Genomic DNA, 25,687 nt, shown 5'->3' on the forward strand with positions numbered 1-25,687 from the left:
TGAGTAAGTTAATGAATTCCCCCAGAGAATTTGCAGAACCTGATTATTACTCATCTCGGCTCAAAAACATTCAGGCCCCAATATTATCAAGCCATGGTTCCTTTTTGCACCCTATTTCCCATCTCAGAGTTTCTTGGAATACTGATACGCAAAGCAACATGAATGACTCTTGAAGGCATTATGTGGAGTGAAAGAAGCCAGTTTCAAAAGTTTGTACTGTATAATTCCATTTCTATAACATATTTTTTTAAGATTTTTATTGAGGAATTGGGGTAGGGGAACAGCATTGGGACATCGGGGGAGGGGAACAGACAAGTTGCTGTCCTTTTGTTCTTCAGTCTAGTTGTGGAGGAAGTCGCTTCACTGGCCCATGTTGGTATTGTGGTCATTGTGCTCTTCCCGGGTGAGGCAATCGTTCGCCGGCCATTGGACGGTCACTCGTGGCAGCTCATGGCCACTTACCCTGGCTGCCGGCCACTCACGGTAGCTTACGGCAGCCCACTGCAGCCCCACTGCAGCCTATGCTGTCCCCGGCGACTTACGGCCACCCAGCTCCAGGTTGAGCTGTTGTTCACCATCTTAGCTGTAGAGGGCGCAGCATCACTGGCCCTCGTGTGGGATCCGAACCGGGGCCCTGCTGATCAGAGCTGGCATCCCAAGCCAACTCTTAACCAACACACCACTCAGCTGGCCCTCTATGACATTCTTGAAAGGACAAAACTATAAGGATAAAGAACAGATCTTTGGGGCCGGCTGAGTGGCTAAGTTGGTTAAGAGCTTGCTCAAGAGTGCGAGCTCTGAACAACAGGGTTGCCGGTTTGATTCCCGGCCTGAGCTGAGCTGCCAACAGGTTAAAAATTAAAAAAAAGAACAGCTCTTTAGTGCCAGGAGTTATGGATGGGGGTAGGTGTGACTATAAAGGAATAGTACAAAGGAGTTTTAGGGGGCTGATAGGACTGTTCTAATTATGGTGGTGGTTACACAAATCTATACATGTGTTGAAATTCATAGAATCATATCCCGAAATTTAAAACTCAAGTTTACTATGATATAAAAATTAAAAATAAATATGGTGTAAAATTTAAGTCCTATGGACCCTAAAATCCAGAAAAATTGTTTTTGCTGTTCCCCACACCTTGCTGGCCTTCCCGCCCTCCCCCACCCTTCTCCAGTAACCTCGCTTGTGACCTCTCCTGTTTTATTCCCTCCTTCCTAAAAGTCTCTCTTCTCTAGACTCTCCACATCAAAAGTCTTTTGCAACAAAGCTTCCAGATTGATCTTGCTAAAACATGATTTTACCACTTTCCCCCTCAGAAACTTTCAGTAGCTTCTTATCACCTATTGCAGTGGTTTCCAAGCCTTTCTCCTTTCAAAACCAGTGAATTTTTGCTCAGTTGGCATCTTTTTCAGGAACCCAGTGTGCAGAACAGACCATTTTGGAGATTGCCTTGGTTCCGAGTTGAAAAAGAATTGGGTGCTAGAGTCCCACTAAAGTGCTTCCCGATGGCCCCCATCTTACACACCATCCCAAACCCCCAAAGTTCCTTCACAGAGCCCCCTCCCCCACTCAGAGCTCAGAGAAGCACAGGTTGAGAAACAGTTGCCAATAGGGCAAAGTCTAACTTTTCAGAGTGATAATTCTGATTTCTGAGAGATCTTACTGTTTGTCCTAAAGAATTTATGGGACCATAGAGAGGGCAGAGGACTTGGAAGCTTTTGGGTTCAAGCTCCAATCCAGTCACTTACTAGCTGTGTGGACCTGCTGACCCTCTGTTGCTCCATAGATTAAGCTAAGGGAATAATAACCTATTCACAGTGCCCTTATGATGACATGACATAGTAGGTCAATTCTTTTGTAAAGTGCTTTGCAAAATGTATGATTATAGGAGGCAATGTAGGTGGTGGCAAAAACTATGGGTTTGGGCCCTTTTGATTTTATACAAATATAAGTTCTGCCACTTGCTACCATTGGCAAGTTTCTTATTCTCTAAGAGTCTGTTATCTCATGTGTGAAATGGAGCAAATATAGCATTACATCCAGCATCCAGCCATGAAAACCTCCCAAGGAAGAGGGATATCTCCTATAAGTCTCTTTTTAAGAGCAATCATTGGAAAAGGGAGTGGTATCAACATGGGGAAGGATGGTGGTTGTGCCAGGAAAAAGAATGGCAAATGACTTCTGCGTAGTCATTCAACAGCGCTGGCTTCCATTTCTACCCTTGGAGTCCTGTTGCTAAGCCAGGGGCATTGATGTAATAAAATAGTCCTCCATCCCATGCAGAATTTCTGTCTAAAGTGTCTGCAGTCTATAATGTGGAATATTTTCAATCAATTCTTTTAACTGAGAATAAACTGTATCCTTTGGTGCTTACTTACCAACATATTAAATTATATCCTTGTGATGTGTCTTACAGAAACCATTTAGACTTTCCAAAATGGCTAAGTTTGCAAAAGTACTTCATCATGTTTAAAAGGTACCATCTGCCTGCCCAGTGTGGCGGTGGGAGTCATCGTTGTGTAGACATAGGAATCAGGAGGGAAATTAGCCAATCTTTCAATGGCTTCAAGAGAGGTTAGTGGAAAGAAAAAAGTAGAGTTTTCCATGAAGAAAAAAATGACATAAACAAAATAGGAAGAAGAAAGTAGAATTTTCCACAAAGGTAAAATGCCAACTTTTGTGCAAGAAAGCATTGCCTTGTCTTGGTACATGGCAAAAAAACACAGACAATTAGATCATAAAATCATAGAGCTAAAAGCAAGTTTACTGCTTATACATAAGTACATTAAGTAGCAGAATAATTGAACACATAGCTAAAAAAAAAGTCACAAAATTAGTTAGTAACAGAGCTGGGACTGGGATTCAGATTCCTTGCCCAAGTTACTAGCTCTTTGAACATGATCCCACCTCAATAATGGACGGTAGCTGATAGGTCTTCTTCAAGGTCACCATTATTAGGGTTTCAGCAGTTCAGATCACATTCCATTCGGGAACTGATAAGAAAGGAAATAGAAATATAAGATTAAGGCACACTTTTACTAATTAATATAAATTGTGCCTCGTATAAACTTAAACGACTTATCAGTAATGCTATCAAAGACCAGGCAAGAATTGGAATCATTTGTATGAACAGATTTTGGATTTTACCAAGATTGCAAAACAATTTTTATATCATCCCTTTGGATGGAAGAAGGAGCCAGTTCCTTCTCATCAAATCACTTCCATCTGTTCTCAAGAAAAATTTCCCTTCAAAATAACTACCCACTGGTTTTCAGCTGGTTGGTGGCCTGAAACCTGAGAGGCTGGGTTTACTGATATTCAGCCATCTACACCAAAGTTTTTATTTTTTAAATTTTTTAATTATTTTATATTAGCTTCAGGTGTACAGCATAGTGGTTAGAAATTCATATAATTTATGCCGTAATCCACCCGATTAGTCTAGTACCCACCTGGCACTATACAAAGTTGTTGCAACATTACTGACTATATTCTCTATGCTGTACTTTACATCCTCATCTATACCAGAGTTTTTAAAGAAGAATTCCTTTTTCAGTGTGGTGTTCAGCCTATTGTAGATCTCCATGAATTCATACATGCCCAATGATGCAAAATGTAATGATACAGAAAAACAATCTATTCTCACCCACCCTCATTCTAAATCATTATTTTAACACATAAAATTGATATTTCGCTGGGGTTTTTCCCTCTTCTACTGAGACTTCAACATATTATTAACTCATAATATGAGCGAGTTATCATCCACATAATCTGATGGTTCAAATTTCCATTGATAGTATATTTACTCATTTTTAAAAAGAATTTAACGACATGATTACAAATTATGCTAATGATATTGTAACTTCAAATAAAAGCCATACCTTGAGTTTTGGAGTCCAGCAGATAGAAGTTTAAATTTTGACTCTGTCTTTGACTAATTGGGTTACCTGAAATCACTGCAACTCGGTGCTCTTACACGTTTAATGGAATAAAAAACTATGCTTCCGGAATTTTTATGAGGATATCATAGCACATTCTGAGTAAAGCACTTGATTCTGTGCCTGGAACACATGCTCCATACATAGCACCTGTTCTGATTATAATGCATCTATATATGTTTGATATTCACTGATTGGCAATTATTACAAAAATTGAGAACATACATGAAAGAAATTTTTGTTGAATTTTACTTCTTGCTGTATAGTTTAAACAACTCTGATTTCTGACTTTTAAGATCTTTAAAATATTTTAAGATAAGTGTTCTAAATAAAAAAACATTCCAAACACCTTTTCATCTCTTTATATATTTTAAAAACAACAACCCTCCTATTGATAAATTGATAAGGCTAAGGACGATTCAATCCATGTTCATGTGGGAAATCCTTTATTTCTTTTAAAGACTCCTGGAAGATACCAAGCTGGACAATGGAGATTAGTATTAAATGAAGTTTGAGACAAGAAGAGAAAATACAGTATAATGTGTCTCCTCTTGGCTACAAAAAAAATAAATAAAAATAAACCCAACATGACTTTCACCAACTTTGAGATACGAAAAGAAGGACAATTGAAGGAAAAGGTGAAAAATAAGAACAGGTGTTCTTAACCAGCTTTTGTGCCATGAACTTCTCCCAAAAAAAAGTGTCTAAATTTTTTACAGTGATGAAACAGTATTTCAAGATATCTAACATAACTATAATGTAATATGAAAATATCTGAGATTTCTACAGGTGACAAAGGTACAGGTATTGCTAATATTGCTGAGGTTTATGGCCCATATTCAAAATTGAAGGAAACACTAAATCTCAATTAGATATTAATGAAAATTTAAAAAAATTTTCAGACCACCTGGATTCTGTCCCCCAAACGCTTTGGATACCAGTAGAACTTCTGTGTTGGAGACATACCAAGCCCAATTTGTATCTTCTTAAATGTAAGACAGAATTGAAATATTAGTTCCTTTAAATTTTTTTTCAATCATGATAAAAATTAATTTGCTGTATTAAAATTTACAAAATAAGGAAACAAATATAATATTGCTATTTCTTTCAAGCAAAGGTTAAGTGAATGGAAAGCAAAAACTTGTATTTTCTTAACAAACTTTTTTCTAATGTGACTTTTCTACATTGTTAACAAAATTCTATTTCTTTTTTCCACTTTTCCTGAATTTTATTTTCAAATTCACGTTTTGATATACTTCTATGATAAACCACTGTAATATGTTGTTGCATTAGATGTATACAGAAAATTTCAGCCAAGAAAGGAATGAGGACACACTTTTATTGTCTTTGACCTGTGTTTTACCGTGGTAGACGCCAGAATCCTAGCTCCAGTGTAATGATTTTAAAGTTGAAACCACAGGAATGTGTGCAGTCAACAATGAAATCTCTGTGCTAAATAGTACAGAAGAGAAACCCAGCCACTTTATAACGTTAAAGGATCTCCCCCTTGTGCCTAAACTTTGTATTGAACTCAAGTGGGATTGAAAGTCATCAACATGGTGTATGGTACGATTTTTTTTTTTTAATAAGGAGAAAAACAACTTCCCTTCTCATATAAACCAGTTACTCAATATTGAGAGTTTGGGGCTATAAGTCTAATACAAACACTATTCTACAAGAACTAGAATAATTGGGTGGCTTCAAATAATTATGGGTATTAAGTTGCCTGAAGATGTTCATTTCAGCTTCTTTTATAAGAGCAAAAATTTTGAACACTCTACATAACAGAAGGAAATACAGTCTAGCTATATGATGAAATGTCTGGGGCCATTAAAAATCACCTTTCTGAAGAATTTTTGACAAATGGGTAATTGATCACAATAAAACATTGAAGGAATAAAGCAGTGTTCAAAGATGCATACATTTATGGAAAACTGTTGTATATGTTTAATTCATTCAACAAAAGTACTAATCAGACTTTCTAGCAGAACCATTTCATCCTTCAGAATTCAATTTAAATAGCATCACCTCAGAGGTTTAAAAATTATTTCAAATGCTGGAATTCATCACCTATCAATCAGTCCTTCATTGACCACCTACTCTGTGATCAATAGCGTGTGGGGCAAATACAGGAAGACACAGTTGGTGGCTGCCCCATGAAATGTGTGACTAATGGGAATCAGCAGTTTCGAAGTGTCTTCAGGGAGAACTGATTTTCCCATCTATTTTCTAAAAGGTCTGAGAATGGATATTAACTAAACTGAAAGGGGGGAATGTGACCCAGCAAAGAATAGCAGGGAGGCAAGAGAAAATGTGAGTGGTGGTCTCTAATGGAAGGGTTCAGAGTACACTAACTGATACTCCATAAGCAACAGTATCTCCTGGCCTGCAGTTTAAAAGGAAGAAAAAACCCCGGGATTTATGGAATATTCAGGTGGCCACTAGGGGATGTCAGAACGCTGACATCTTTCAGCATGACTCCGGTTTCCCTAGGGAAATCTGGGTCTGAGATTGAATGTAGTTCAAGTTGACCAGAAATAACTTCTCCTTTTCCAGTAAAATTGTGAGAATGTGACTTAGGTCACACGGTTAACAGGAGACCAGGGATTTATGAGTCCCAGGTCATACTGCTATCCAAGAAAGAAATTAGTTCCTGCTATCCTCCCAGCAGGAACTAATTAGCAAGCTAGAAAAAAAATTACAAAAGTAAAATGACACCAACAATAACAACAAAGTCAATTAACCAGACAAAAATTTTAGAAGCTAGAAACATAGTTCAGAATTTAAAAAATTTTTTAAACAGTATGATCCTGTTTTTTTATCTTAGAAATGTTAAAAAAAATGTCTATACATGGAGAAAAACTTAGAAATACATATATCAAAAATCTTAACAGGAGTATTTGGAGGTGGTGGGATTATGTTCTTGTTTTCCTCATTTTTTTCCTCTGCTTTATTCATTTTCTATAATTTCAAGATGTCACTTAGAGCTTACCGTGTCAGACATGACATTAACACTTTATCTAGATAATGAGAGGTGAATGTGTAGAAGTGTTCAGTCTCCCCGACCCTCACCCCCAGTCCAGCAAAAAAGGAGAGAGAAGGGCCGGCGAGTGGCGCGTTGGTTAAGAGCTGGCTTGGGACACCAGCTCTGATCAGAAGGGCCCCAGTTCGGATCCCACATGAGGGCCAGTGACGCTGCGCCCTCTACAGCTAAGATGGCGAACAACAGCTCGACCTGGAGCTGGGCTGCCCTGAGTCACCTGCAATGGCGTAGGCTGCAGCCCGTGCTGCAGTGGGCTGCCGGGAGCTACGGTGAGCGGCTGGCAGCCAGCGTGAGTGGCTGGCCAATGGCCGGTGAGCCACTGCCTCACCAGGGAAGAGCGCAATGATACCAACATGGGCAGTGAAGTGACGTCCTCCACAGCTAGATTGAAGAACAAAAGAACAGCAACTTATCTATCTGTTCCCCTTCCCCAACTCCCCAACACTGTTCCCCTCCCCCAAATCCCCAATAAAATATTTTTTTTAAAAAGAGAGAGAGAAGAAAAGCTTGGTGGAGGGAGAGGCACCGGAACAAGGCTCAGTGGGGTTTGGGGTAAGAGAGGGCTGTTAGGAAAATGGGGGGGAGTGGGAATTTTAATAAGTTTAACTCTGAATTGTATTTTCAATCCACTCTGGGGTTTTCATAAAATATAAGGGTTTGAATTATGCTGATACTGCCTTTTGTGGTGGGTAGTTCTTTTATAGAAATGTGACCTTGAGGTTGAACAGCATGGGTTCTGACTTTAAAAAGGTTCAAAAGCAATACTGCATTTTATCAAATACAAAATACCACCTCAAATTTTTTATATATATATATATAGCTGAATCCCAAGAGATCTTGAACATCTACTAATCAAAAAGCAGCATAGACCCGGACTATAAATCATCCTCCATCTAATTATTTACCTGCCCTTCATCCACATTTCCACCACAATATAACTAATCTATTGAATCTGTCTTGATAAAAACGTATTACATGAAATTTATGAGCTGCTTTATGCAGGAGTTATTTCATACTTAACCAAGTATGGTATCGGCACTTCAAACAATTGCAGATGTCTATTTTGGGACCGTTCAAAGATCACTGAGCTCTTCAGTGGAGAACCCGCCCCCCGCTAACTCCAGAGCCTCAGCTTTCCCTATCATGCTACTCTGAACCTATGCCAAACATACATAGTGCAAATTCGCTGGGGTAGAAACACGTCGGGGAGCAGGACAGGGCTGCCGGCAGAGCCCTGTCCATTGGGTAAGGTCCCTTGCTTCGGTGGCTCTTATGGGATGTTAAGAAGCAGTTAAAAAAACCAATGTTTTGCAACAAAACAAAAACCAGATAAAGAGGACTTCACCAAAATCTAAAACTTTTGTGCTGCAAACGATACTATCATGAAAGTGAAAAGACAACCTACAGAATGGAAGAAAACATTTGCAAATTACATGTAATGAGACTTGCATGCAGAGTACTTAAAAACTCTTACAGCTCAATAAAAAAATAATCTAATTTTATTTTATTTTTTATTTTTTTTAAGCTGAGCCATCCTGCTACCTGTTGGCAGCTCACGGCTGCTCAGCTCGGGCTGGACTAGAACCGCTGTTGCTCAGAGCTCAAACTCTTGAGCGAGCTCTTAACCAACTGAGCCACTCGGCCGGCCCTCAATAATCTAATTTTAAACGGGCAAAAGAATTAGACATTTCTCTAAAAGATATGCAAATGGCCGATAAGCACATGAAAATACGCTCCACGTGACTTATTAGGGAAATGTGAATCAAAGCCACGGAGATACTTCACGCCCAGTAGCCTGGCTGGAATCAGAAACACGGACAGTAGGGCCGGCCGAGTGGCGCAATGGTTAAGAACTGGCTTGGGACGCCAGAGGGCCCCGGTTCGGATCCCACATATGAGGGCCAGTGACACTGCCCTCTACAGCTAAGATGCTGAACAACAGCTCAGCCTGGAGCTGGGCTGCTATGAGTCGCCGGCGACGGCGTAGGCTGCAGCCCCTGTGGCAGTGGGTTGCCATGGGCTACCGTGTGTAGCCAGCAGCCAGCGTGAGCGGCCAGCAGCCGCAGTGAGCGGCCGTCCAGAAGCCGGCGACTGATCTGCGTCGCCTGGGAAGAGCGCAATGATGGTGCCAACTTGGGCCAGTGAAGCAACGTCCTCCACAACTAGACTGAAGAACAAAAAACAACAGCAACTTGTCTGTTCCCCTTCCCCCAATTCCCCAGCGCTGTTCCCATCTCCCCAATTCCCCAATTGAAAAAATCTTAAAAAAAAAAAAAACACACGGACAATAACAAGTGCTGACAAGAATGTGGAGAAATCAGAGCCCTCATCATACGTTGCTGGGGGGAATGTAAAACGTTGCAAACATTTTGGAAAAGCTTGGCAGTTCCTCAAAACATTCAACACAGCTGACATATATGATCTAGCACTTTCACTCCTAGGTATATACCCAAGAGAACTGAAAACGTAACACACAAGAACACTTGGACATGAATGTTCATAGCAGCATTATTCATAATAGTCAAAACGTGGAAACAATCCAAATGTCCACCCACTGAGAATGGATAAATATGGTATAACCATAAAATGGAGTATTCTTCTGCCATACAAAGGAATGAGTACCGATACACACTTCGTCTGATGCACCTTAAAAAGAAGCCAGTCACAAGACCAAATATTTTATGATTCTATTTATATATGAAATGTCCAAATAGGCAAATCCAGAGATGAAACGTAGTTACAGGTTGCGAAGTCCTGAAAGGGGAGTGGGGAATGACTTAATGTGTACACAGTGATGTAAATGTTCTGAAATTAGATTTTGGTAATGGCTGCACTGCACAACCCTGTGAATGTACCAAAATAGTGTATATGTTAAATGGATGAATTGCATATGAGTCAGATTTCCAAAAAGTTGGTTTAAAAAAAATCAACTGGTGGTGGTCACATACATGTCTTGCATCACGGATAGGGAAGAGGCTTGATCACTGCACTGTACACCTGAAGCTGATGTTGTATAATATTGTATGTCAACTACAACTATATAGTCATGGGACATGGAGTATAGTGTGGGAATGGAGTCAAGGGATTTGTAATAGATATGTATGCTATTGGGGGAGGGAGGTTGTCACTTCGAGGGGTAAAAAGTATAACTATTGCACTGTGTTGTACAGCTGAAANGTTGTCACTTCGAGGGGTAAAAAGTATAACTATTGCACTGTGTTGTACAGCTGAAACTAATTCTAAAAAATGTGTATTTCATAATAAAAAATAATAAAAAAAATCAACTGGTGGAACTACAGGAGGGCCCTCACTTCCAGCTAAGCATTTTTTAAAACGCCACTTTGACTTCCTGTTCCACAGTGCCACCTTTCTTGTCGCTCTCTTTCTTGCAGGAGGGGTGCACTACTTCCTCATACATCCTAATTTCACGTAATTACTAAAACATGGTAAAAATAGAAAAAAAATCCAGTGCTTTGGGAAATGTAATATATTACACTATAGCTCACACTGTGGCTATGAATTGAACACAATTATACAATTGTGTTCTAACTTAGGTCAAGTGTCTACAAGTAATTCAAATATGCTCAGTATTTAAGGAAACAGGAACACATGTAGATAAATTCAAAGTAATTCGAAGAGTAATTCAAAGAGTAAATTCAAAATGTGCAGCTTTATATAAACATTTTACAAAACAAATTTTTTAAACACTTAACGAAGACATACACCATAAATTCATTTAAGTGACCTAATATAAGAACTGCTTTGGCAATGTCTGCAATACACATTATGAGTTTTTTCATTATACACACCTCATTTTAAATCTTTCCTTCTTGATGTTCCCCCATTGGAAAATAAAGCCAATGTGACTTTCAGTACAATTCATTTTATTATTTTAGTGCAAGAAAAACATTTCCAGGTTTATTTCCAATTTTAGTTTCAAAACAAATTGACCGGTAACTTACTGTTTTTACTATCTGGTAAATGTGTAAGAATTTTTTAAAAAGTGAATCAACTCATTGGTAGTACTCCAAATTCAATGCATGAGAACCTTTTCTAAAGTACTTTTTTAAACTGAAGAACAATCTAAAAATATGTTCATTTGTAACACTTGTGTTAAAATAATGTATTTCAGTTGATTACAGATATCATACATAGCACGTAAAAGATATTACATTTTTCTTCAAGTACCATTTCTTTCGTTCTGTTCAGTTTGGTGTTTCCAACCATTTATTCCACAAGTCAATCAAAATACAAACGCATGCAAATAAAACAGGCTATTGAAATGAAATAAAATTTAAGAACAAAATTTGGAATTAACTTATGAGGTAAGTTTTACTTTCATGTGTTCAAATATCTTTGAACACATGATAAAATACAGTTGTAAGAATGCCTCTCTTTGTAAAGCGTATTTAAGATGCATATTTTCACAGAGCTCTTATTTCTAATAAGCCCAAAATCAAGTTCAATAAAATTCCATGCTTCCTAGATTAAATACCATGCAGCATAGGATTTAAAAATGTTAACTTTGAAAGCAGAATTCACTTATATTTTGCTTTTCTGCCCTATTAAAGTTCATGAAAACCACTTGATATTATGCACTTAACTTGAAATAAACTAACAAGATTCCAACATAAACGTAAATATCTGTAACTAGCTGAATCCATCCACCCCCAAAGTAGTGGGCAAAATGTTCAAAGGAAAAGGCATCCAGAGTGTATGTGACTGGACACTGAGAAGCCAAGCTTCCCAGACCTAACGCAGACAGTGAAGTGGCTAAATTCACACACCTTCTTTTCTGCATAAGAAAACTCTCAGATCTTTCTACACAACTTAGCGTTCTTAAAGCAAGTTAAAGCGGCCCATCAAACTGAAATATTCCGTATTTCCCAGTGGTCAGCCAGTTGGGCTCAGAAGCTGCGAGCTGTTCACCCTGCCCGGGCTGCAGACCCACCTGAATCTCAGCTTTTAGTGTTCGGATACTGCAGAGAGGGGCAGGATGAAAGCCCGTCAAGGCCTGATGAAATGGAACAGTAAACTCCCATTTTCTGTCACCTGTCAACTTCCTGTAATTCAAATCGCCCTTGAATAGAATTAAATGTGCCTTCTGTAGTTCAGCATATAAGTCAGGGGCAACCTGAGACATGGCACAGAATTCATGAGGGAGCGTCCAAAATATGTGATCATGGTAAACCCATCGGCCCGTTTTAACGTAGTTTTCCCAGTCAGCCCCACACTTGGACACCCACTTATGATTAGAATGTTTCACTTCATCAATTAACCAGTTAAAATCATGAATAGTAGTATCAGAAACAAACCATGGAATAGTTTTCCCATAGAAATGAATCTCGGTAGCCAGATTAGAAAACAATAAGAAGTCAGCTAGTATTAAATCTGTAATAAGCTCAAATCCAGAATTATCCAGAACAATATCCACTCTAGTTATAGATTCTTTTTCTCTTGTTTTCTTGCAATTGCTAAGCAATGACCAAAGATGTTCCATGTCGTTCACTAAAATGAAAGGTTTTAGGTCTTCCAAATAATTCATGATATTGGTCTTCTGAGAACTGTTTTCCCCACCTGTTAGAGACAGGTCACACTTATTTCCCCACAGTGAAATCTGAAAAAGAAAAAGTACAAAATGTTTGTCCATCTTTTGAATAACCAACAAAAACTATTATGTAGGATGTGGGGGGAGGGGTTGCTAAAAGTATTCATAATCATTTTTACAAAACTCTTAAAATGTTTATCAAATTTTGATGCTTTGTGTAATAATGCAAAGACTGTTTACATGAGGCTGTATAAAAAGGTAAAACAATAAAACTTTTAATTAATCTGTATGTAATAAACTTTTAAAAACTGGTTTGAATGGGGCCGGCCGAGTGGTTCAGTTGGTAAGAGCTTGCTCAAGAGTTTGAGCTCTGAGCAACAGTGGTTCGAGTCCCTGCCCGAGCTGAGCAGCCACTAAGCTGCCAACAGGTGGCAGGATGGCTCAGCTAAAAAAAAAATTTTAAAAACTGGTTTGAATGATTTTAATGACTCATATCTAATCAGAATAAGTTTTTGCATCTTGCAGTTATGAGAACATGATTTGATGCTGTAAAAAGCTACAATGTTTACTTCACAATCCAGAGTCAAGAGAAAAATTAGTTTTTCCTCCCAGTACTGCCCCACCCCCAAACTGCTCAATTTCTTTTACTTAAATCCAACCTCTCTGGGATTTAGTTCTCTCAATTGTAAAAATGAAGAAACTGGACAAGGTAATGTCTAAAGACCCTTCCAATTCTAATAAACTATTATTCTACTTTAAATTGAAATAATACTCTAGCTTATTTTGTAGGAAATGGTATACAGCCCTAGGTTGTTTTTTTGTTTTGTTTTTTGGGGGAGTTTTTTTTTAGCTGTTAACTAAAATATTAGGAATGCCAGTTCTGAAATCAGATAGACCTGGGCTCAAGTCCCAGCATTTCCAACTAATGACCATTGGTAACTTGCACGTGATCTCTAAGGCTCAGGTTACACTATTGAAAAATAAGATAATAGTACTTCCCTCACAGTTATTGTGAGAATTAATTGACATAATGGGTGTAAGTATTGTAGCCAACAGCTGGCATACAGAGGTACTCAATAAATATTAGCCAAAACAAACTCTATTCTTGTGTTTCAAAATAGCAGGCAAATGCATGTTTCAACCAAGAATATTATTTTAAAAAGAAAAATAAGTGAATAGATTTTTTTAAAAGAATTAGTCCAAATCTGATGAAGAAATACACGTGCACAATGGCGTAGATGATGGCCGTCCCCAGCTGAAGTCAGGGTCTCTGCTGGCCTCCTGTACTTTTCCTTCACACCATCTTCCAGTCTGTAATTAACTCCATACTGTTTTGTGCCCTATTTGATTGTCTGTATTCCGTCAAGTTTACAAGGTATATGACAGCAAGGCACTGGTCTGTTTTTCTCAGTATCGCATGCCCACCATCAAGAACAGTGTTTGACAGCGGAGACGCTGAAATACTCGTGTGGACAGTGACAGAGTTCTGTGGCTTTTAAAACCAGATCAGTATTCTCTGCAAACTAAAGCAGCAGCTTCCGGCTGCTCGCAGGTAGTAAACCTGCTGCTTATCATGAGCACAACCTTGGCTGAGTTTACTGGGGAGCAGAGTGGCAGTTTGGGGTAGCTGGCCAAATTAGATGACAGAAACTAGGTTGGTACTCCTCCGTCTTCACAATTTATTATACTTATAGGACAAAGAACATATTCAAAGACTATTATTCCGTGAAAGAATGGGCTAGCTAGGGGTAAAGAGTAACCTGCTGACTTTCTTCTTTCTATCCTTAATTCTAAGCTAAGCATAAAGGATAGTTCAGCAGGGGAAAGGGAACTATGTTTATTAACAATACTCTGACGACTTCTCTTCCAACTCAAAATAAGCCTGTCCCTCTTCATCACTCAGCTTACTCTATTTGCCCTAAAAGTTTCATCAGGACTTTGTCATATCCCACAACCTGTCCTCACAACCTGAAGCCTCTACTCTCAAAGTATATCCGAATCTGACGACACGTAACCCCTCTTACGCTACCAGTGTGCTCCAGTCATCCTTCATCTGAGTCATTTTAATAACACATCTCCAGTTTCTACCTTTGCGTCCCTTCAGTCTGTTCTCAGAAGTCATCCTTAAAATAAGTCATTTAATTATTCCTCTGACCCAAACTCTCTAAAAGCTTCCCATTTCATTTTGGGACTCAAACCCAAGTCCTTGCCTTTCCGTGGCCCTTCCACACCGTCTCGTCCGTCTCATTTCCGACAGAACGTCCCCGCCCCCCGGAGTTTCGCACACCTGGCAGGCTCCCAGCTCAGGGCCCCAGCAGGGGTGCTGCACCCCAGACATACACTTGACCCGCTCCCGCCTTCCCCCAAGTCTCCGGCCCTTCCCGGGCAGCCCCACTTCACGCTGCAGCCCCTGCCTCCCTCCCGCAACAGTCCCTGTTCCCCTTCTCTGCTTTATTTCTCTTCATAACACTTTCTGACAACTCTTCCTGGAAGTGAGGGCTGGGGATACTGCTGTGTAGAACTACACATTTTCAAATAGTTCCGAATCTAGTACTGTAAATTTAGGGATGTTCTGAATGAGAGTTGAAAACTAAACTTAATACAATATATTGGGTTGTCGGAAAAGTCATGACATATTTTTTCTGTTTTTTGTTGCAAAAAAGCGTCATGACTTTTCCGACAACCCAATAGATGAAAACATGTGACAAAACTATATTAAATCACATTTAAACAGGCCACGGACCACCCGAGTGTTTCCACCTGATGATGACAGCAGCTTCTGTGTTCCAGGCTCCATGTTCGACACTCACAAGAATGAATCTAGTTTAATTTTCACATCAGATTATGAAGTGCACAATATCATCCTCATTTAACGGATGAAGAAAGTGAAGCTCACAGAAATTAAGTAACTTGCCTCAGATCCAACCACAAATAAGCAACAAAGCCGGCATTCATGCCAAGTCAGCCTGGGCCAACCACATGACTGTGACGTATTCTCTCAAGAATGACAGAAGCCATGAAGCCACTAAAATCCTGTGCCTCTAAAATCACCTCCAGGTGGAGCAGAAGAGATTTCAAAACACATTTTCAGAGATTAAGTGGATTTTTATCTTTTGAATAACGCTATTATTAAAATGATAAAAAATGATCAATTATAACTCAAATGACAATGTACATACATGCTTTGTTGTTAAATGTGTACCAGCTTATTTTTCAACTGTTTTAAATAAATACACTCAAGAGATTATCACATTTACCTGAAGAAGTTTAAAAAACTCATGTTTCAGCTGATTTTCATCTAGGTCTTCAATAGTTTTCATCAACTCTTGCAGGTGAGTACATAAAGCAATGATAGATTCCTGTGACTCAAAGAAGTTTTGTTCTTTTGATTCTCTAAATACATCAAAGTCATCGATTGGTGGACTAAGGTAGGAGAAAAACGTAAGTAAAATATTTATGTAATTCTGTAGCTTTTAAAAAATATTTGGGTAATTAATCATTAAAGGTAACAGTAGCATTCAGTTTCAAAACTACTGGTAATAGACACTAGATATAACATGGATTGAATTATACAAAAATAATAATCAAAGTACACAAATCAAATTACACAAAAATAAATCCCCCGAACTCATTTTAATTAACTGTCAAAGTTCCCTAATCAAATATTTCACTGGAAGTACTACATAATTAGTGACTATATCCATAATTATTTACCCAGCAGGGTTTCCAGGGCAAAAGAGTTACGAGAAACAAAATTTCAAGACGATTGCTTTGGTTTAACAACTTTTTTTGGTGTGCTCAATGTGGCAGAGTTCCAGGTAATAAACATGGATGTAAAGAGTATTTGAATAGTAATCATAAATAGAGTCAAACACAGAGTATTGTGGGAACCCAATGACTACTTGAGATAAATCAGACAATACTAATGTAAATTTTATTATAATGATAAATTTTGATTATTTATGTGATTTTTTTTTTTTTGGCAACTTTTACTCCCAAGTTGACTCTGACCAACGGTAATGTATGTGTCGTGGCTTCATCTTTATGCTGTCAAACGAGATCTCAAATAATATGAATACTGGCCTAAAGAAAATATAACTGAGAAGATATAAATACTAACATAGTAGCCTTTACAGAATCAAATATAAAAGACATTCGGCTTATATGATCTTCTAAATTCGTTTTTTCCATGGGTCATCCTGAGGGTAAAAATAATATGACTGAGTTTGTAGGACTGATTAAAAAACAAAAAACATACCAGCATTTATACATCCAAATGATTGCTGCCTCCTTCCAGTCAATCACCTTGGGAGCTACACCCTTATTCCAGGGATGCTGCCATTGCTCAAAGTACTTTTGGAATTCCTCTTTTGGAATTTTCTTCAGAACCTGTGGCGCATTATCAAACGTCCTGTCAGCGATAGCATATCTTCCTCCTTTGGTGTTAATTTCTTTTTGGAAACAGCCAAAAGTCACTCAGAGTCATTTCAGTAGAATGAAGTGTGTAAATCAAATGGAGTGAAACATTTTTGGTCAAAAATGAGGAGTGACTAAAAAATAATGAGACTAATATTCTTTTTGAGGCTTTAAACTGGCTTTGAAAGAAGTGCCAAAGAATTAAGAGGCATTTTTAGCAATGGCAGCATTGCTGACATACATCAGTCTCTCAAGGTGACTTAAAAGGATAAAAATTATTTAGCAGCACAGGTTCAAGTGTAGAGGTCAGCAAACTACAGCTTGCAGCAGACCCAATCTGGCCTGCCACCTGTTTTCTATGACCTGCAGGCTAAGAATGGTGTTTACATTTCTGAATGGTTGGAAACAATCAAAAGAATATTTTGTAACACACAAAATTAAATTTTCAGGGTCCATAAATGAAATTTTATGAGAATACAGCCATGCTCATTCATTTAGGCACCGTCTAGAGCTGCTTTTGCCCTGCAATGACAGGGCTGAGTGCCTTCAACTAAGACCATGAGGCCCCCACAGCCTAAACTATCTCCTATCCAGCTCTTTAGAGGAAGTTTGCCGACCTTGTTGTAGTGTTTTATTACAAATCATTCATTAGTTTAAAGTCACACCTCATTAAGAATGAGCTTATTTCTTGTATTTAAAAGAGTAAACTCACATAACTGTATATGACTTCTGATTTTAAAATGTTTGCTATTTTACAATCTACTAAAGCTGTATATGTGCATATACTGTGAGCCAGTCATTCATTCCTAGATGCACACCCAGCAGAAATACACACACACACAGACATTCACCGAACACGTGTGTTTGAATGTTTGTAGCAGCATTCTTCAGAATAACCCCAAACTGGAAACTACTCAAATATCCACCACCAACAGAACAGGTAAACAGTGTGATATACTCATAAAATGCAATATTGTGCAGCAATAAAAATGATTTACAATTATATGCAAAGAAGATGGATGAATCTCACCAAGATAATGCTGAGTGAAAGAAGCCAGGCCCAAAACCACATCCCGTATAATTTCATTTACATGAAGTTTAAAAACAGGCAAAACACAGATCAGGATCGTGGTTATCTTTGAGGGGCAGTGATGGCAGTGACTGGAGGGAGACTCGGGGTGTTTCTGGGGTCCTAGTAAGGGTCTGCCTCCTGATTGGGGCGCTAGGGACATAAGCGTATTCTGGTAAAGACTGCTGAACACTTAATACGTGCGCACTGTCCTGATGTACGTTACACTTTAGCAAAATCAACATAAACACGCCTTAAAGCTAATGTGTACTCTGAGAGCCTATCAAAGTTTTTAAAAATCCTTCTTTGGTCACTTTGGAGCTGTCACTGACACAGAACAAGGAATGCTGACAAACTGTGGACATCTGAAACTTACTTCAGTGGTAGTTCTGCTGTAGGGCAACAGTTCTTTTTTTTTTTTAACTAAAGTTTATTGGGGTGACAATGGCTAGTAAATTACGTAAGTATCAAGTGTACAATTCTGTAATACATCATCTATATATCATTCTTTCTTATACTGACCTAAAATCTGAGTTCTGGGGCGATATAATACAAAGGCACAGACCTTCAAATACCTGCCACAGAGATCACCTCATAAGAGGTCTGCATCCATGGCTAATATTCTCATTCCTGGAACTTAGAGTGAAATTTTGCCTCTACCCCTTTTTACAAGCTGTTCCTGAACCAATAGCTATCAACCTAGGCTGCCCAGACTCTCCAAGGTGTAAAACGAAAAACTGATGCCCAGGCCCCAATGCAACACAGACAATTTAGATCACAGTATTTCTTTTAATATGATTTCAAAATCTGCATGTAAAAAACAAACAAACAAACCGCCCCAACTAGATTATAAACGTGTAGCCAGGTTTGTGAATTTCTGCCCTAGATTTTTTTTTTATTCTCTGAACCGGGTCCACCTCTAAAATCCAACTCAGAAACGGCATTCCTTTTGCCTTTCCAACTTCCAAACTCCACCCACCAAACCTTTTCAGGGTGCTACCCAGACTTTCAACAATTCAGCAGCTTTGGCTAGTACCACAGACAGATTCCAAAATTATGAAACTACCACCCAGAGCTTCAGGCTAACCTTAGCTCCAGACTGTTGCCTTACAGCTTCGTCCTCAACCGCGCCCCCACACCAACCCCTGACCTAAGGAGGTCATGAGGAAGTGTCTCGGAATGCTGAGACCTGGTGGAATGATATCAGTAAAGCTACCTCAAGGGAATGTCTCGGAAAGTTGAGACCCAACGGAATGATGTCGATTTTCTCCCTTACTTCATGGCCACAGCATAGCAGCACCATCCTGGGGGTTGTGTGTGTAGGAGTATGAAGGCACAGCAGGTGTTGGAATACAACGGGGCTGGTTGATGGAAATCAGCCATAAGGCACTTTTCACACGGACTTGAGAAAAACCAAGTTTCATTCACTTCTTTGAAGTTTCTTAATAAAAGCCACGTGTTGGCCCGATTCGGGGCTCAGCTCAAGAGAGAGACTGCAGCCCCCTGGCCCCGCTTTAACTCTATAATTGACTCTTGTGTTTCTTTAACCCTGCGCCGCCCCCTCACTCCCCAGCACTTTTGCTGCGCTGGACGCAGCACCGGACAGACATCCAACTCTACTACTTGGAAAAAGATAGTTGATGAGGGCTCTAATCTAATTTACACAGACCAGGTTCAAATACTGGCTCTCCCGTTTACTAGTTATGGAACCCTGGGCAAGTTATTAACCTCTTTGAACCTGTTTCCTCAAATGAAAAATGGAAACCAAAATTACACCCACATTTCTCTGAGTTGCAAAGTAGCTGGAACATGGCTGGTATTCAATACATGGCAGCTATACTAAAGACTAGTATCAGCTATAGTCTTTTGTTTGGGTGTCTTCTGTGTGCCAGGCAGCGTGCTAGGTTTTTAATACATAACGTATTCTGCTTTTAGAGCAGGAGTCCCAAAACATACTTATTCAGCAAAAACACCAAATTGTGATTAAAAATAATAATTTATAAAGATTAAGACAGAAAAAGCTAATGAATAGACTCAAATTTATGCACATTTCCCCAAATTATTTTTTTTTACTATTAGTGCTGCTTTGATTGATTGCTTTAAATTATCCTATGCTACGTTTAGGAACAGATACCAAAGGATTCCTCTTATTCAGCAAACTTGCATTTCTGTAATCTGTGAGCTAAAAGGACGATCCACGTTACATTTCCTTCTACTCTATGAATCAGTTCTACAGCAGAATTTTTTTAGGAAAAATTACATTAGTACAAACAAGCTTATAAAAAGTTATTCAGAAGATGTGTTTTAACTTTCAGTCTTTTTCTAATCTACCCATTAAAATAAAAGGACTGAAGATTAAAATAGCGCATAAAATAATGCAGTCATTCACTCTTCTGTTGATTCCTAATACCAAATTAATTGACATATCTATTTTTATAAATAAAATTATGTGCTGTGTCCCATCTTGATTTTTTATATAATTATTTCAGATTAATATTTTTTGCACAATTAGTACAGTTTGTGTTACTCTAGAAGAAAAGTAAGTCTATACAAGAATTTTTAATTAGCTCCTACTTTAGATATTTAATCTTAGGTCTGGGCTAGGCAAGTGGATTATAATTGCCAAGAATCTATTACAGCGATAACATTTACAGAAATGCCCAACAGTGCCATTAATATCTGCTGGAAGTAAATTCAGGCTTCAACTGGTTTTTATTTTTAAACTTATCATTTTATAATTTTAAACAAAGCATAAATTATCTAAGCATTTATTTGATGGTTATATACTTACCTCTGGATAACTGCTTCATGAATTCTACGATACATGTAGCATTCTACAAACAACCATGGTGAGTAGAACCACCTTGGTTTTCCATCACTTTCATTTAAAAGACTCTGTTGATATTCTAGGTACTGATTCCATATGTCAGTATCAGCAAACTTCTCAACCAAGGGAATAATTGGCTTATCTGTTTGCATTTCATTCCGTAATTTAGAAAGAAGAGAAATAGCTTTCTTTTCAGCTTCCATGCCTTTCTGCAGAAATATGAAACATTTATATATATAAAATAATCTATATATAATTTTTATGTATAATTTATATATAAATATATAAAGATGAATAATTCCTCTATTTTTATGTACCTTTATGTACATTTTTATGTACCTAAACTTAAGAAGGAAAAAAATATTATATTTCAAAACTACATTTTATGTCCTTACAAACTATTATAAACATCTAAAATTTAGAATTTTTTTTTTTAAAGATTTTATTGGGGAATTGGGAAAGGGGAACAGCCAATTGCTGTCCTTCAATCTTAGTTGTGGAGGGTGCAGCTAGCTCAGCTCCAAGTCCAGTTGCCATCCAGCTGCCTGTCGGCAGCTCAGCTCAAGGTGCCATATTCAATCTTAGTTGAGTTGTGGGCAAGCATGGCCCACCATCCCATGTGGGAGTGGAACTGGAAACCTTGTTGTCAGGAGCACATGCTGTCACCAGCTGAGCTATCCTGCCACCTGTTGGCAGCTCAGCAGCAGCTCAGCTCGGGCACAGCTCACTGGCCCATGTGGGAATTGAACCAGCGACCCTGTTGCTCAGAGCTCACGCTCTTAACCAACTGAGCCATTTGGATGGCCCTAAAATTTAGAATTCTTAAGTTGCAAATCAAAGCATGCACAGAGATCTCATATCAACATTATCCTGCCTTATCTATTCTGCCTTTTTTTTTTTTTAAGTTTCATCTTATGAACTAGAGTCCTTTCATTATCTTCAGGTTGAATGACCATTATCAGAGGGAAAACTGTTTACTATGTTTCTGTTAAAGAGTTAATAAAAAAATTAAAGTTCAAACACATTTCTTACCTCTCCATGTTTCTCAAAAAATTCACTTTTATGTCGATGCAATGTATCAATAGCCTTGGTTAAGATCTGTGGTATTCTGTCTTTAATTGTAAGATATGCAAACGATCTAGAAAAGAGTCATGTACATAGTATATTATTACTTAGTAGCATTAATTCTAGGAGATTGGTCATCTTTCAGTCTCTGGATCATCTCATTCAAATTAAAATTCCTTTTCATACAGCCATTGTAAGGAAAACCAGCACTGTTTGGCTACTATATTAAGGCATAGGAAAATATGAAAACTTCTCTCTGGTATGTCTTGGAAGCTAAGCAGTCTTTGTGCCTCTAATCCCAGCTTCTCCCCTGGAGTCTGCTTAATCATTCTTATCTTTCCCATTCTATTCCTTTTATTTTCCTTAATCAGAAACTAGTTTAACAATGTGATAGGAGAAAAAAAGAATCACCCTAAAAATCAAACAGGCTCTCCTCCCAGGTCAATTACTTACTAGGTGACTTCACCTAGTTAGACACATGAATGAGGCAACGGATGTAAAAGTGCCTGGAGGACTGACTCTGATGTGCTAGAGAAACATAAAGAATGAAAGATATTTATGACCTGCTGCTTTCTTTTCTCTCTTAGCCAATTTTATTCTTTTCAAAGGCTTTTCCTGCTGCCTTCTCCACCTGCACTCCTTCCATCCTGTTTTCTCCCTCAACAAAATTAAGGCAAGTTACCATCTCACGCCCCCAACAATAACAAAACAGACTTTCTAGAAGTGTCAAAAAAAGCTGGAGATTAAGAAAAACTTGAATACACTTGCATAAAAAAATTAAAGATAGCCTTGATTTTAGACATACAAAAACCAAACTTTACAGATCATTTTATATGTAATTAGTTTTTTCAGGAAATATTGGGTCGGAAAAGTCATGACGCATTTTTGCAACGAAAAACATAGAAAAACTATGTCATAACTTTTCCAACAACCCAATACATGATTCACTTCGAAAAAGACTTTAGTAAGTGGTGAAATTCTGTGCAGTTTTTAAATAGAGAACACAGAATGTAGCTGATCAATTCATTTATATCTTTAGCTCACCAAAGTAAAAACGAAGAAAGTTGACACAATAATTTTGACACTCTCTCTCCCCCAATCACCTAAGTTGGGATTATCACACATCTAAAAACTCAACTATCTTACTGAAACTTTTTAAATACTGGGTAATACCTGAGTATTTAAGAGGTTTCCTCAAATGATAACTATAAAGCTAGAAAAAAATTGCAAAAACACTTTGATTCTGTGGTGCTTTGAGTAACCTGAACAATGATTAGGTTTTAATGTATAGTAACTATTGTACTTTGATCAGAATTTTACTTTGAAAATCACTACTAAATCCTTGGAGGAAGAGAAGACATTAAATGAACTGACATTTGAATTTTCCAAGGCAGCAGATACAAAAAAGAAATAATGGTCCTTTGAAGATTCTATTTAATTGGAAAGTATGTATTACTATTTTTCCAGCTACTAAATTTCCTCAGAGGCCTGTACTCTGGGGTAAGGTTCCACTCATGTCAGCACTAAGGTGAGGCCAGAGCCTTTATCTCAAATTTTAAGTAAGCAAACGCTCCCCATATGCCCATGACCCTGAGTGCCTACTTAAATTTTGGGCCTCTGGTACCAAAATATTTCGGTGTAAGGTCATATCTCAAATATAATATAAATTTGGCCAATTTATGTAAATGGCTATATTTATATAAATTGAAAATTTATATAAATTGAATATATAGAGCCAACAAAATGTATACATATTTTAAGAAACGGAAATACCGTATTAAAATTGTAAACCTCAATATATACTGATAACAAAAGATGACTACTGGTCACATATACACATTTTTTTGGCACCCCCGGTATATTTTGTTTACGGTGGTCCACAACTTTACCTAGAATCTGTGAAATGACGCATAAAAAGCCATACGCTACAGGCATTTTGTTACAGTGGGATTATGAATTAATCTGATCAGCAACACGAAGAAATGCATTTCTCTATAGATCTGAGATTCCTAACTTTTAGAGAATTTTAAACCCCTAAAAGTGCGTTTACCAAAACATTAAAGTCGTGCTCTGCAACACCCTGATAGGCAGCAGAAGCGGTGCAAACTCTCAAGGAAGTCTGAGGGAGTAAAAGAAAAAAAATACTGAATCACTTTAAAGACAAGTGAACTGGCCAATACAAATTAATATAAACCTATTAAAACGCCTGAGCGAACACTGTAGGGAGAGGTGGGATACGTGGAGAATTTCAGCTGGAGTTCAGTCTGTTCCCGTGCAGACAGGGAAGGGGCCACGAATCACCGCAAGGAAGATGCGGCAAAGCCCACCCGAGTCTGGAGCCAGGAGAGCGGCCGCAGCGAGCGGACTCACGCCCCGTGGCCGCCTCGCCCCGGCCTCCACGCGAGTCGGCGACACGGAGACAGCGCCCCCGCGGAAGTGGTGCCCGACGCGGGGACTGAACTCACAACCGGCGGGGAGCGGGCGCCCTCCAGCCCGCCGCGGCTTCCCCACTCGTCTCCCCAGCGAGGCCCAGCTTTCCGCAAAAGTGGGGAGGGGGCAAAATAGCGGAGGGACTGGACGAGGAAAGCGACACGAACCCTACGTCCCGGCCCGAGAGAGACGCCGGAGGCCGCGCCATCACTTTCCGCGTTCCCCGCGCCAACGCTTGGCTCGCACTCGCCGCAGGAAGAGAGGCGGAGCTGGCGCGGGGGAGGAACTGTAAAAGGGAGGGACGAGGGTTAAAAAAAACACTTTTGAATGAAACAACTTTATTTGTTGCCCGCAGGAGGGACAAACAATGGCAGGCTCGAGGACGCGGAGATCTTCCGGGGACGAAGGCGGGGACAGCGGAGGGCAACGAGAGAAGCGGAATAAGGAAGCGGGCGGAAGGCGGAAGGAGGGACCGGGAGGTCCCAGAGCCTAGGGAGCGGAAAAGGTCGCGGCGGTCGGGTCACGTGGTGGGGTAGTCACGTGAACAGGGAGGCTCGCGCTCCGCGGAGCCTCGAGTTCTATGCGCCTGCGCAGTGCCGGGCGCTGGGAGGGGCGGCAGTGCAGTAGCGGGTCCGCTGCGGGGAGCTGGAGGGTGGCGCCGAGACTGTCTTCCCTGCAGCCAGTTGGTGGAAGCTTGCGCCTTTGGCGCGTCCCTCTTCTCTTCCCGCGGAGAGGTTAGTGCATTGCTTTTCCCTAGCAGCTTTTGTGTTCCTGCGCAGCGGTCCCCCGCCTTTGCTCCGGGCCGCCCCGAACCTCTCGTGTCACAGGCTTCACCGGTACCGCTGTGGACCCCTGCCTTCAACTGACCTTTGGTCGCCTTAGCTGAGAGTAAAAAACACTCAGTCCACAAATACGTATTGAACCTTTTTTTGAGCCAGTGTATAGCAGTAACTGCAAAGACAAAATAATTGAAGCTTAAGAAATTGGAAGGTATGCTCCCAAAGATTAACGCTACTCATCCACTGAATCGTAGCCCAGCTGATACCGTTTTCTTATAGAAAATGTGCTCAAGAACTGGGTAGCTGCTTTGTAGTTCATTCAGAAAAATGTTACGTTGAAGACCTGTGTGCTGGGCCCTATGGCCAGAGGAGACACAGCATGAACAAAAGACAAATCTCAGTCTTCAAGATTACGGTCTACAGGGAAGAGAGACAAATCTATCAGTTCCTTTTCTGTTTTTTCCTTTAGCATTGCCACAGTTTAATATATACAGAGGGTGCCCAAAAAATGTATTAAAATTGCAATACTCAATATATACCGATAACAAAAGATAAATACAAGTTATGTGTATACATT

At 39.2% G+C, this 25,687-nt stretch overlaps 2 protein-coding genes across 6 annotated transcripts in view; one reads left to right on the forward strand and one right to left on the reverse strand.

The window, feature by feature from the left end:
- Nucleotides 1-10,843: 10,843 nt before the first annotated feature.
- On the reverse strand, nt 10,844-24,619 carry DCPH1 (damage control phosphatase 1). 5 transcript variants are annotated; one of them, XM_019638936.1, is made up of 6 exons: nt 24,499-24,584; nt 23,952-24,020; nt 21,869-21,974; nt 20,801-21,045; nt 15,782-15,947; nt 10,844-12,593 (listed from the first exon to the last, which is right to left on the reverse strand). In XM_019638936.1, the coding sequence occupies exons 4-6, from the start codon at nt 21,037-21,039 to the stop codon at nt 11,826-11,828; spliced, it is 1,173 nt and encodes a 390-aa protein (XP_019494481.1). In that variant the 5' UTR covers nt 21,040-21,045; nt 21,869-21,974; nt 23,952-24,020; nt 24,499-24,584; the 3' UTR covers nt 10,844-11,825. The 5 variants fall into 5 exon arrangements, with proteins under 5 accessions (XP_019494481.1, XP_019494480.1, XP_019494482.1 ...); XM_019638935.1 differs by lacking the exon at nt 23,952-24,020 and having other exon boundaries at nt 24,499-24,619; XM_019638937.1 differs by lacking the exons at nt 23,952-24,020; nt 24,499-24,584 and adding an exon at nt 24,367-24,492.
- Nucleotides 24,620-24,897: 278 nt separating this feature from the next.
- Nucleotides 24,898-25,687, forward strand: part of RMND1 (required for meiotic nuclear division 1 homolog) — a 36,094-nt gene continuing 35,304 nt past the window's right edge. Inside the window, exon 1 of the mRNA XM_019638934.1 lies at nt 24,898-25,065. Coding sequence (XP_019494479.1) covers nt 24,912-25,065 — 154 coding nt within the window. The 5' untranslated portion in view covers nt 24,898-24,911. The remainder of the gene's footprint in view (nt 25,066-25,687) is intronic.

Source organism: Hipposideros armiger, unplaced genomic scaffold (genome assembly GCF_001890085.2).
Source record: "Hipposideros armiger isolate ML-2016 unplaced genomic scaffold, ASM189008v1 scaffold_41, whole genome shotgun sequence".
In the NCBI taxonomy this organism is placed as follows: Eukaryota; Metazoa; Chordata; class Mammalia; order Chiroptera; family Hipposideridae; genus Hipposideros; species Hipposideros armiger.

Bases quoted from the DNA above. Each gene is read 5' to 3' on its own strand.
- DCPH1 (XM_019638935.1), bottom strand. From the start codon at position 24,539: ATGGCGCGGCCTCCGGCGTCTCTCTCGGGCCGGGACGTAGG. The intron at 21,975-24,498 runs GTTCGTGTCGCT...ACTCTTTTCTAG, and splicing joins CTCTCGGGCCGGGACGTAGG to ATCGTTTGCATATCTTACAA. The intron at 21,046-21,868 runs GTAAGAAATGTG...ATATTTCTGCAG, and splicing joins TTTTTGAGAAACATGGAGAG to AAAGGCATGGAAGCTGAAAA.